General features: G+C 38.4%; 1 protein-coding gene across 2 annotated transcripts in view; it reads right to left on the bottom strand.

Annotated features, from left to right (window-relative positions):
• Positions 1-1,279: 1,279 nt before the first annotated feature.
• Positions 1,280-12,952, bottom strand: part of Snx7 (sorting nexin 7) — a 79,167-nt gene continuing 67,494 nt past the window's right edge. Inside the window, exon 8 of one of the 2 annotated variants that reach the window (XM_041653164.1) lies at positions 1,280-1,881. In XM_041653164.1, the coding sequence (XP_041509098.1) occupies positions 1,804-1,881 (78 nt within the window). In that variant the 3' untranslated portion in view covers positions 1,280-1,803. The remainder of the gene's footprint in view (positions 1,882-12,952) is intronic. The other variant, XM_041653155.1, reaches the window with a different exon arrangement.

Here is a 12,952-nt window from a genome sequence, read left to right as displayed (position 1 = left end):
CGTAGAAGTCTGTTCTGAACCCTGAAGGAGTGCTGAGGCTGGAACTCAGTAGCTCCCAAGGCCTTTGGTGGAGACACATACCAACTAATGTTCCCTTTTCAGTCAGTTCTGAGCTGCAAAGTGAAACCTTGCCTTAGAAACCAGAGTGAATAAATGGAAAAGAGAAAAAGAAATATCAGCAATGAACATGGGATACTGCATCTGTGAAGAGAACAGACTGAGCTGTGCTTCCAAGTCAGGTGTTAAACCTTGCAGCTCTCCTCCCTACCCTTGTCTCCCACCATGCCCCCGGCCCACCCAACAATTTCACGCCCACAGATAAGTAGATTTATTATACATACATGTGTATGTGTGTGATATTTGAAACAGTGTCTCGTGTAGCAAAGACTAGTTTCAAACTTGCTATGTAGCCAAAGAGTCTCTTCAAAGAAAGTCTTGATTCCCCAGCCTCCACCTTAAGAACAAGGAGAGCAGGCAGGTACCACTTCACCAGTTTATATGGGGCTAGTGATTGAGCCAGGGCTTTGTGAATTGAATGGAAGATGAGCATTCTACCAAAGGAGTAAGCCAGTACTCGGGAGGAAGAGACAGGTGTATCTCTGTGAATTCTGACAGCCAAACCTACATAGCAACTTCCAGGCCAGCCAGGATGACATAGCGAGATTCTGTTGATAATTGATTCGTGGGGTAAGGTCAAATGCTTTTAATGTTCTCCAGGAAACTGAACTGAAAAGAGGGAGTGGACTATTTAGAAAGAACTAGATGTCCTGCCTTCAAGCAATTATATAAGTTAGGAATGTTTTGTAGTATTATAGTTTGATTTTCATTGAGTCCCTGTAATAGTTATTGGCATGTACTACTCAAATTTAAACATGGTCTCTTTTTTTTGTGCTAATTGCTTTGGGAAAGTAGAGGAAATCTGTGCTTTTCAAGTCATAAAGTGGCCATGTGCTAATGTGAAACACTCTCAAACATTCTTCATCACTGTCTACCTCAAGCACCCACAGCATAGTAATAGGCAGACTCAAGATGCTGAATACCTTAAACAAATAAAAGCTGGTTGTGAATTGTAAAGATATGAAAAAAATTACCATAAAAGAGAATCCATTAGGTATTGTGAATGAGGTTATACGAGGATTTCTAAATAATATGACAAATAATAATTTGAGCCTTTTGGAAAATTTTTACATTGTAGAAAACAACTACTTAATTTTTAATAAAAGTTTAAGAAATTGTTATGAATATTAAATCATTTTTAATATTTATTTCAAGTTCTTAATATCAAAGTAAATTATGATGGCATTAAGGTACATCTATAATATCCTTGACAATACATATGGAATTAATGTTAAAAATGTTAAAACAAAGAACATATCATAGATACCAGTTTCTTATTAAAGATTTTATTAAAACCAAGTCTTTACAACATATTGAAAAATGTAATGTTCCACAGTAAAATATGTAAGAAAAAAACCTGTATATATAATTAATGGCACATAAATTTAAGAACAAAATTAAAATTACACTAAATCTCTTTCTAACCACATAGACATAGATAAATATCTATCCATATAGCAGATCTATAGATCTATAGAATATCCATCATATAGTAGACCTATATATCGAGATAGATATATTTATATCACAAATTCACGTTGATGACCTGGAATACCTGAGTTTTTAAGTTGTTGGTTTTCCAGACAGTGCAAAATCATTTGTCATCCACTTCAGAAAGGGCATAGCCAATCCAGAGAAAAAAACAACTTTGGTTGATAGACGCTGTCTCTCAAAGATCAAACAGGATTAAATTTTATCTTCAGAGTCGTCTTCCAAGGGGAGGTCAGTCTGTGATGTGAGGAATGATTCCCACGTAGCAAGGCACTGTGGAACAGAAACACCATGAGGGGGTCAGCTGTAGCTGATGATCACACGCTCCTACAGCAGTACGCCCCACTTCTCCTGTCAAATGGGAGTCTCTGTCATTTTTTAGATATTTTAATACCCTCCCATGTGTGAGTGTGTGTGTGTGTGTGTGTGTGTGTGTGTGTGTATGTGTGTTTGTGGGCATGTTTTGTATGGGTGTAGATATTTTCATTGTGTGTCCACAGAGGCCATTGGCTGTCTTCTTTACTTGCTCTCTATATTGCGTTTTGAGACAGGATCTGTCATTGAGTGTGACCTTCCCCGATTCAGCTTGACTGGCCAGCACTCACCAGGGATTCTTCAGACACCACCCACCTAGCACTGGATGACTGATGTGTGTACCTGGGCCCCAGGCACTTTCCATGGGCTGTCTTAGGTGTGCAAGCTGGTACAACAAGAACTTTACTGACTGAATCATCTTCCTGGCCTGGCATTCTAATTCTTAATGAGAGTACTATTGACAAATAAGAGGAAAATATATAAAACAGCCCATATTTATCCCAGTGACAGCAGAGAAAAGAGAGCTCAGATTTACTCATTTGGACGTGAAATGGTGCACATTGGCATTTAAACCTGGTCATGATGCAAACCGGCTTAGGTGCCTCAGGATCTCACTACATTGGGTGTAAAGCACACATGTTTGCCCCTCTGCACACACTTCATACACACTGCCTTGCACAAGGGTTCTGAGAAAGCTATCTGTAATTTTATTATGTGCTGGGAGCGGGCGGTAAAACTCAACATTTAGTGGCTAAAGCATCATTAAAATTATGGAACAAAGAAATACACACAGTAAACCAACAACAGGGGGAAATAAATCATATAAGTGTCTATTAATCCCCCAAAGCCAGAAAGAAAACCGAAATAATGAGGTGAATAAAAAAAAAATAACAGCAAGACAACACACTCAAACTTAATCCTGTCAATAGTCAATTTGAATGTCTACAGAGAACACATCTCAAAAGGGATAAATTGTGAACAGAAAATGAAGGCCCACCTGCACTGTGATTAAATTTCTTATGAGTATTTAAAAATAATGACAAAATGGAAAACGACATGTGATTGATAGATTCAAAGAAAAGATTGAATAATAACACTACATTAGTATTAAAGACTTCAGGAAACAAGATCCTTATCACGATAAGAATGATCTCTTATAGCAGTACATCTGGAAATTTAGGACACATTAAACAAAGGCAGCCATACAAGGAGAAGGGCAAGAATATTTATAATTGGTTTTGAGGTCCTCTCATGTTTACCATGCAGGCAGAGAAACAGGGATACAAATTTGAAGCACGCGATCCATCATGCTGGCCTAATGCACATCTAAAAAACAGAACCAGAGAGCACATCTTTTATACACCATTTTCCAGAGCACATGAGATGCCTGAACAGTCAGGAGTGACGGCACACACCTGTAATTCCAACACGCAGAAGACTGAGGCTCTTTGTTAGGATCATTGTCTAGGTTGCATAGTGAGTCTCAGGCCAGTCTAGGCTACTGAATGAGATCCTGTTTCAAAAAATATTTGTACATACAAGCCACATGAATTATGGTCTCTGAATTCTGTGAAACTAGGTTGGAAACCAGTAAGAGAAATGCCCATGAAAGCCCCTAAGTATTTTTAATCTAAATAGGAGAATCTTAAATATCCGGACCACAGAGAAAACCAAAAGTAAAATAATGAAGTCTTTTGACTGAATGAAAAAGAAATTACAATATATCAAAAACTTATACATACTACTAAACACCGCCAAGGGAGTGAACAGAGAAAGTCTAACTGCCTACATTAGAGAAGAGAAAAGTTCTCCAATCAATGAATTTATTCCTCTACTTTAAAAAGCAAAAGAGCAAGAGCAAAACAGCCAACAACAAACATATTACTACCCAGAGTAAGCCGCAGGATGCGCATGTATGTATATGTTTGTGTGGGCAAACCAGAGTATGAATCAATAAAAGACAATAGAAAAAATTTAGAGGAAAAATAATAGCACTAAATGTTTAATCTTTAAGAAGATTAGTAATATTGTGAAAGTGCCTTACTGATCATAAAAAAGGAAAATGGTACAGGGTGATGGGGTGATAGTGGTACAACACTTGCCTCGCATGCACGAGGTCCCAGGTTTGATCCCTCATGTTGTAACAATGACAAAGAAGAGAGGAATCAAGAGTGAAGAATAAAAGGATAGTGTTAGCTCAGATCCCCCTGACCTCCAGACGAAATGGAACAATGGCCAATTACTCAAAAGGAGAAAATCACAAAAACAACTGCATAGAAAAGAGGTAACCCAGATGAATTTAAACTGAGGGGGTCATTTTCATTTTGCAAATAATTCAGTGGTGAATACCATAAAACATTTAAAGAAATCATAACCATCCTGTACACACACACATGGAACTGAAGACACAGGAGCACTTTCTAGCTAACCCGAATCACAGACACTGCAGAAGAAAATTGGAGACTGATTTTAATCAGAAAGATGCAAAAATTCTATAAAAAATAGCAAAGAAAAGTCAGTAATCTCTTCAAAAATTATATGTAATATGCAAATGGTCTTATTCATGAAATGCAAGGTTTGATTAACTCTCAACATTCCTAAGACCACATTAAAGACAGAATTTCTCAACAGATACTAGAGAGCATTTGGCAAATTTCAAAGTCATCTATTCCTGAGTAAGACAAAAAGTCTCAGCAAGAGAAGAGAAATTTTATATACTGAGAAAGAAAATCTGTAAAAACAAAACCCTATAGCTTACCTCCTATGCAGATATGCAATAAGGATTGGTTGTTTACGAATTTGTTTTTCTTCCCAATTTAGACATGGTTTCAGGTCTCCTTCCCCAAATATAAACATTAAAAACGACAGAAGAGCATAGTGAGAAAACCAACCCCCAATCTAACACACAGTCTGGGAGAGCCATTTTCCCCGCAAACCCTTCGGGTGAGCTCTTGCCCCTCATCTGAGAGGTCACCCAGAACCAGCGGCATTTACTGCTTTCGGAAAAACAGTGTATCTTTTTGACAACTCAGGAAAACTACCACTTAAATACTGACCATCCCCCAGGTGAAAGTCAAAGTGAAATTCCAAACAGCTTTCTTTGTTGGGAAGTCATGACAAATAAAGACTCTGAATAGTACCAAGAATGATGCTGGTCCACAAACACACTCTTCTTTCACTGCCATACTGTGCTTCAACTAAGTCAGTTTAATAAAGGCTATGATGACATGCTAGCTGCCGTCATGTCAGTAGTGCAGTGGACCAACATTCATTTATAAAGTAAGCACTGAGACTATTGAAACAGGGAAAAGAGATGTACATTACTAAGTAACTTCTTTACCATTCTCCAACTGGAAGGAGAAAAAATGGAAATCACAGAACAACCTTTATAGAATAACACATATAATCACCATTGGATACATTGCTATGAATACACAACAGGCATCACAATGGTTCTTTTATACATCATGTTTTTTTCAGTGAACAATTACTATCACAAGCTCTATTTTACAAGTAAGAGAGCTGAGCCTCAAATAACTTAGATACACTTAAAGCACTGCAAATATCCCGGGGACAATAGTTAATGTTTATTTTTCAACACTTGGAGAATGACAGATCTCCTACATCACCACTGGCTACATTTAATATGTCCTTAGCGAACATGAAGATGTCTCTCTTTTACACAATGGAAGGACTATTGTGGGAGAAGAGGTGGGCACAAAAATAGGGGATATCAGGGTGATCAATTTTTTTAAAAAAAAGAATATGTAGTTCCAGGACAGGAACCAAAAGCTACGGAGAAACCCTTTCTCGAAAATCAAAAAAAACAAACAAACAAAACAAACAAACAAAAAAGAATATGTATAAAATCTGTGGATGTGGAAGCTGATTCTCTACAATCTCTGTGGGAATTGGTTCTTTCTTTATACCATATGGATCCTGCCATGGTGGCAAGTGTTTGTTTGTGCTGAGCCATGCTGCTATTGCTCTTTTGGAATTTTAGTGTAAGATGTTCTACTTTAAATGAGTATATTTGGTAACTGTTCTTTCCCACTCACCTGGGGCTAATATTCACTTGAGTTATCTGCTAACTGGCACATATATCATGCCAATCTACAAATCCATTTTTAAAAGCAATAAAAGGGACAAGACGGCTCAGTTGGTAAAGGTGCTTGCTGCTTAGCCTGCCAACCTGAGTTCATTTCCTAGAGCAGTGGTTCTCAACCTTCCTAATGCTGTGACCCTTTAATAAGTTTCTCATGTTGTGATGACCCCACAACCATAAAACTGTTTTCATTGCTACTTCATAACGGCAATTTTGCCATTTTTATGGATCGTAATGTAAATATTTTGGAGACAGAGGGCTGTCAAAAGGGTCATGGCCTACAGATTGAGAACAGCTGCCCTGGATCCAAATAGCAGAAGGAAACGATCCACTCTTACAGGTTGTCCACTGACCTCCACATGCATGTCATAGCATGTGCCCAGACACATGCATACATTCAAACGCTAAACAAACAAATGTAATAAAAACTAAAAACCTTGATGTCTAACATACTTCATTTCTTGTAATTCTTTCCTGCTTTGCTTTAAACTAGAGAACCTGCGTTAGACTTCAAGCAATGGACAGTTCACACTGCACAGTTAATCAGTTTAGAGTGGCGAGCATCTACTGCACTTAGCATTGTGACGGCTGAAAAATATTAAGGATAAAGATAACAAAATCTCAGAACCTAGTGATACTGACTTTGAAGTGAACTTTTTAAACTTGTCTATATTGAGCTATATTTTTGCCTTGCCACCCTCCCTTTCTCCCCCCTCCCCTTCTGCCCTCTCACATGATCCCCACACTCCCAATTTACTTAGGAGATCTTGTCTTTTTCAACTTCCCATGTCGATTAGATTCATGTATGTCTTTCTTTCTTAAGGTCCTCTTTGTTGTCTAGGTTCTCTGGTTGTGAATTGTAGACTGGTTTTTCCTTGATTTATGTCTAAAAGCCACTTATGAGTGAGAATACCTGATTTTTGACAAAAAAAGCAAAAATTATAAAATGGAAAAAAGAATATTCAACAAATAGTGCTGGCACAACTGGATATCAACATGTAGAAGAATAAAAATAGATCCATATCTATTGCCATGAACAAAACTCCAAATGGATCAAAGACCTCAACATAGAACCAACCACACTGAACCTCATAGAAGAAAACGTGGGAAGTATACTTGAATGCACTGGCACAGAAGACCACTTCCTAAATATAACCCCAGTAGCACAGACGCTGAGAGAAACAATTAATAAATGGGACCTCCTGAAACTGAAAAGCTTCTGTAAAGCAAAAAACACAGTCAATAAGATAAAAAATGGCAACCTACAGAACGGGAAAAGTGCTTTACCAACCACACACTGGACAGAGGGCTGATCTCCAAACTATACAAAGAACTCAATAAATTAGTCATTAAAAGAACAAATAATCCAATAAAAAATGGGATACATACATAAACAGAGAACTCTCAACAGACGAATCTAAAATGGCTGAAAGACACTTAAGGAAATTTTCAACATCCTTAGTCATTGGAGAAATGAAAATCAAAATAACTCTGAGATTCCATCTTACACCTATAAGAATGACCAAGATAAAAAATACTGACGACAGCTTATGCTGGATTATGCTGGAGAAGATGTGGGAGTAAAGGGAGCGTTCCTCCATTGCTGGTGGGAGTGCAAACTGGTATAGTCACTTTGGAAATCAGTATGGTGATTTCTCAGAAAATTAGGAAACAACCTACCTCAAGACTCATATATATCCAAAGGATGCTCAAGCGTATCACAAGGACATGTGCTCACCTATGTTCATAGAAGCATTGTTTGTCATAGCCAGAACCTGGAAACAACCTAAATGCTCCTCAACCAAAAAATGGATAAAGAAGATGCATTTACTCAATGGAGTACTACACAGCAGAAAAAAAGACATCTTGAAATATGTGGGCAAATGGATGGATCTAGGAAATATCATACTGAGTGAGGTAACCCAGACCCAGAAAGACAAATATCAAATGTACTTACTCATAAGTGGCTCTGAAGTAAGTTCCTTAAATCAAGTGTTTCCATCTATTTGGTCTTGAATTGAAATTAAGCATTTACGCTTTATTTTCTTTAAAAAAAATTCACTACTATCAATGAAGTTAATTAATATTAGCACAAATCAGAATGACGGCCAAAAATAAATTCAAAGATGATATTAATGAAAGACATCCTCACTGGCCCAGTCTTTGTAGCTAGCCTAATCAAATTTAGCTTCTTATGCTACCGTGGTACTCCAACCACGGGGTTGTACTTTCCTTTGAATACTGTGTCATAATTTTCCACATTTTATTTTATACAGTCATCTTCTGATGGAATCAGATAATCCTGTTTTAATTAAGAGAATGAATTTGGGTGCTACGTGGCTCAGAGAGTTAAGGCACTTGCCATGCAAACCAGATGACCTGCTTTGGATTCCCAGAACCAACAGTGGAAGGAGAGAACCAGCTCCACCATGTTGTCTTCTAACATCCCCAGGCATGCCATGGTACATGCACGCCTTCACATATATACAACAATAAATATTTTTTTAAAAAAAACCAGCTGGGCAGTGGTGGCACATGCCTTTAATCCCAGCACTCAGGGACAAAGGTAGGCCGACGTCTGTGAGCCTAGTCTACAGAGAATGTTCCAGGACAGTCAGAGCAAAACACAGAGAATCCCTGTCTCAAAAAACCAGCAAAACAAAACAAAACAAAAAGCAATCCTCACTCCAAAACTAATTTGCAGGACTATTCTGTCTCTCCTCATAAGAACACAGTGAATGCTCTAGACCATGGAACCCTAAGTAAGGTAGTGCATGTGTGTTAGCCAGGAGGGGCAGAACTGAAAAGGAGGTTCACCATAAATCTGTAACTGAAAATCCAGCAAGTATTCTCCCCAGGTCGCTCTGTTCTGTAGCCAAAGGATAAACAAGTTTTCTGAGAGCAGAGAACTTGGAGAGAAGGTAATTGGGCAAAGGAGCCAGACCTGTGGATGCACGCTGCAGAGAACACACCCCCTTTTGACATACTCGCTTCAAGCCTTTCTAAAGAGGATGAGATGCTAGGAAAACTAATCTCCAATTCCAAAGGTAACTCTTAGTTTTGAAAGGAAATCTCTTGCTGCTTCAGCAGAGATGGTGATGACATTTCACTACCAGAACAGGCAAATGTCTCCTTTGTTCCCAAGTGCATAGTAATCCCACAAACAGATGTGATCATGGTTTCAAAAGAATCAGTGGTGACAGCACTGTTCCCACAGACACAGCAGCTTTCCGTGGTAGTGCTCATATTTAGGAGCCGGTATTAATATTGTGTCACCTTGTGGGACGTGAGGAGGTCTACCGTGACTCTCTGCTTTGTTGGGCTTATTCATCTACACATAAAATAAATGGGTTTCCATTAAAATGGTAGGTTCCAGAGGCTGACTGGAGCTGACAAGAAGTTGGCAAGTGAAAATGCATATGATTTACAATTTCGTCTTGGTCTGCTTGCCCAGAGCCATTCATTATGAGATATAGTGATCATAAAAATTTAAACATTTCCCTCAAGTATTTGGTATTTGAAAGATAATTACCATCGTAGAGTTTCCTAAAGTAAGATCCACAGGCACATGAGGAATCTTTGCCGTCTTCACTGTGGCTGCTGTAGTTCTGTTAGCCTACATGTGGTACATGCTCACTGCCAAATGGGCATTGAGTCTGGGGCTTTTCATGAGCTCCTTTAACAGCTTTGAAGCCGGTTGTCTATACTGAAGATTCAGATTCAAGTAAAATTAGTAGTTTGGGAGATAGGCTAGTCAGGCCTGGTGGTAGAAGACCATAATATCATCTAGTTGGGAGTCTGAGGCAGGGAGATTGCAACTTCATAGCAAGTATGGACTACAGAGTGAGATCAGGCCAAGCTGGGCAAGCCAGTGAGCCTCTGCTTCAAAATAAAAATAGGCAAAAATTCAGAATATGTTTCTCAGTGACAGAACACTGGCGTAGCATATGAAAGGCTCTGGCTTTACTGCCCAGTATTGCCAAAAAAAGAAAAAAGAAAGGAAGATAAGAAAAGGAGAGGGGAGGGGGAAGCTCACTTCTGCAGAAGTCTGAATCCAGATTCTAGGAATTATCTGCCAAGTTTCAATTTTAGAAGTAGCTCTAAAATTTAACATAACAGGATGTGCATACTACTTTTCTAAAAATACAATGTAAGCTGTGTGTTTAGCTTAACCACTGCAAGGGTTAAAGTAAAAAGACTCATTAGCTACAGACGCCATCTTGTGGCCCACTTATTTATTATTCCATAGTAGTCTGTGGCTTTCTAACTCAAAATCTGATAAAGACAGCAGGCGTCTCCGGTATCATTTATTCCATTTCTATTACTTTCACACAGGGGTGGCAAGAGGTCTAACATGTTAATAATCTTTGTGGAATAAACTAATCCAATGGCTTGAACTTGAATTCATATTATTTCCACTCGTGTGTTCACTACATTCGATCGTTTCCTTTGATATGACCAGCCAACTGATGGGGCTCATCAGCTTAAATATGGGATTTCAAGCTCACTTTTTCAATCTCTTGTTTTAACCATCTATTGACTCTACAGATAATTACAGTGCACACATTTCTCTTTGTCTCCTTACAACATGCTGCTGACACACAATTCTATAGTTTTCATTAGTTAACTCTCGTTTTTAAAATATTATATTCTTGTATATATGTTATGTGTGTTTTAAAGCATTTATCCCTTTATAATCATTTCCTATTAAATTTCTAAATAACTTAGCTGCAGAAACCATCCCTAGTTTAAATTCTGGGAAGAGGCAGATAGCCATGCTTTCCCTCCATTGCACACATAAACTCATTTTTCAGGGTGGATAATTGAGAAATAATTATAGTACAGGTCATAAGGTAGTGATGAGATAATTTCAATAGATGTTTGGGAACAGCAGAAACCTCCAAAATACCAACAATGTTTACTATGTGACAGAATAAAAAATGGCATAATCAAGTAGAACAATGGCTAGTGATGACCTTTCAATGTCTAATTTGGATAGAAATTTTCATCATTTGCTTTTTTGTTAATTTTTAGACAAAATTTCACTTTATAGCTCAGCCTAACCTAGAATCACACTCTGCTTCAGCCTCACACAGCACTGTCCTTTAATATTACACATAGATTTCTTTGAGTTCTGTTTATAATTCTTGCTTCTTTGCTTATTCAAAATTTCTAGTGACCATCTTCCACCTGATAAGGCAGTTTCCTGGTATCTATGGAAGCTTTGTTCCAGAATATCCCTCTATCATATTCTTTATGGTGTATGGAGAGTATATTATTACAACTGTCTCCAGTGAGCAACCCAGAATAATTAAAAATAAAAATAAATCATCCACTGAACATTAGGATGTATAGGCAATTATGAAGCCTCTTCTCAGACAGTGAAAACAGAATTTTTAGCATCCTAAGGCCAAAAAAACGTCATTTTATTTCACATTCTCTTGTTTTATTCATTCCTATTTTACACCTCCTGGTTTTATTTGAAATAGGAACTTATTGCTCACCTCAAAAATAATTTTCCATAATGTAGATAGTATAAAAATGACAGGGATGGCACAGCTAATTTATTAAAAACTGAATAATGTTGATCTTTCTAAAAGAAATGGAAATCTCTTAGATGGTCAATAGACGGCCATCACATGGCACTGGGATGGCAAGAAGTAGCTGTTTCCTAGCTGATGAAGATGACCACACCTAAGCAAATTAGATGGTCCATAGGAAAACACTAGATTGAGTCTGCATTTCCCAATCCAGATGTTTTGGCTTCTAGTAGGTATCTTCCAGTGGCTAAGAAAAAAATAATGAGGGTACGGGACCCAATGGATTAAAACATTTAATGGCTCGTTTCAGTGAATTTCTAAGGTTCTGAGCTTCCTAAGTAGGTATGTTGGCTTTACAGTACTCTCACACCCCTGGCAAACACACACACACACACACACACACACACACACACACACACATCCTCCCATCACTGACACACACACACGCACACACCAGAGCACTGTTCGATCCTACGGTGCATAATGAAATTGTGAGACAGTCTTTCCAGTGACTAAGACACTGAGAATTATTTTCTTGGGAAACTTTTTTTGATACTATTAAGATATTTGTCTCCGTTCTGTGGCTCTAAGGGTGTATATATATATCAGATATGAGTAACTACTAGGAGTTATGTTAGCAAAAACAAACAAAAGAGTACAAAAACCAAACCAAACCAAGCAAACAAAAAAGAACAACCAAACCAAACGGAAAAGCCACTCTGATATGGATTCCAAATTCCCAGTTCTAGACCATTCTAGAACCTTCTAGCTCAGCTATGCTGCAGCTCTGCAGTTGGTCTTGAAACCCTGACTAGGGGAAGTGAGGGAATGAAGAAAGGACCGACCCAGAGACACACATATAGAAAAGCTGGCATCAGGTGAGGTGTGGGCTCTCTGATGGAGTGGCATCTACTACCATAGCAACTTGGAACCTTTGCGTGTTTATTATGTGCAGCAGAGGGGAAAGGGTTAATTAGTCTCAGTAGGAGGGCTCTGTAGGCAGCAAAGGTTGCAATCACAATCATCTGGGGAGGAAGCAGCAGTTGCTAGTTTTTGTACACACTGGCCACTTGCTCCATCACTAGGTAAGCCTTGCCATCCCATGAGTTTCACCTGGAGAAGGTTTTGGCACTCCTAGGAGACTGAGGCCTTGGACTCCTCAACAGGGACACACCCATGTCTGCAGTACACATTCTCTCAGGACTCACTCACTCATGGCTTCCTACACCCCTTATAGCTTGGCTTCATTTTTACAGTAAAACAGGAAGGTGGATTATAATGAAGGTGCTTCTTTACTCAAATCTAGCCTGATACTGAAATGTAACAGCCCAGCATAAGCCATCTACAAGATCTCTGTCCCAAGATTTTTAAAAGAAAATTCAAA

Source organism: Microtus oregoni, unplaced genomic scaffold (genome assembly GCF_018167655.1).
Source record: "Microtus oregoni isolate MIOR12 unplaced genomic scaffold, Mior012 000000F_ref0000247, whole genome shotgun sequence".
NCBI lineage: Eukaryota > Metazoa > Chordata > Mammalia > Rodentia > Cricetidae > Microtus > Microtus oregoni.
Note: the sequence above shows the minus strand (reverse complement) of the source record. Positions and strands in the feature narration are given on the sequence as shown.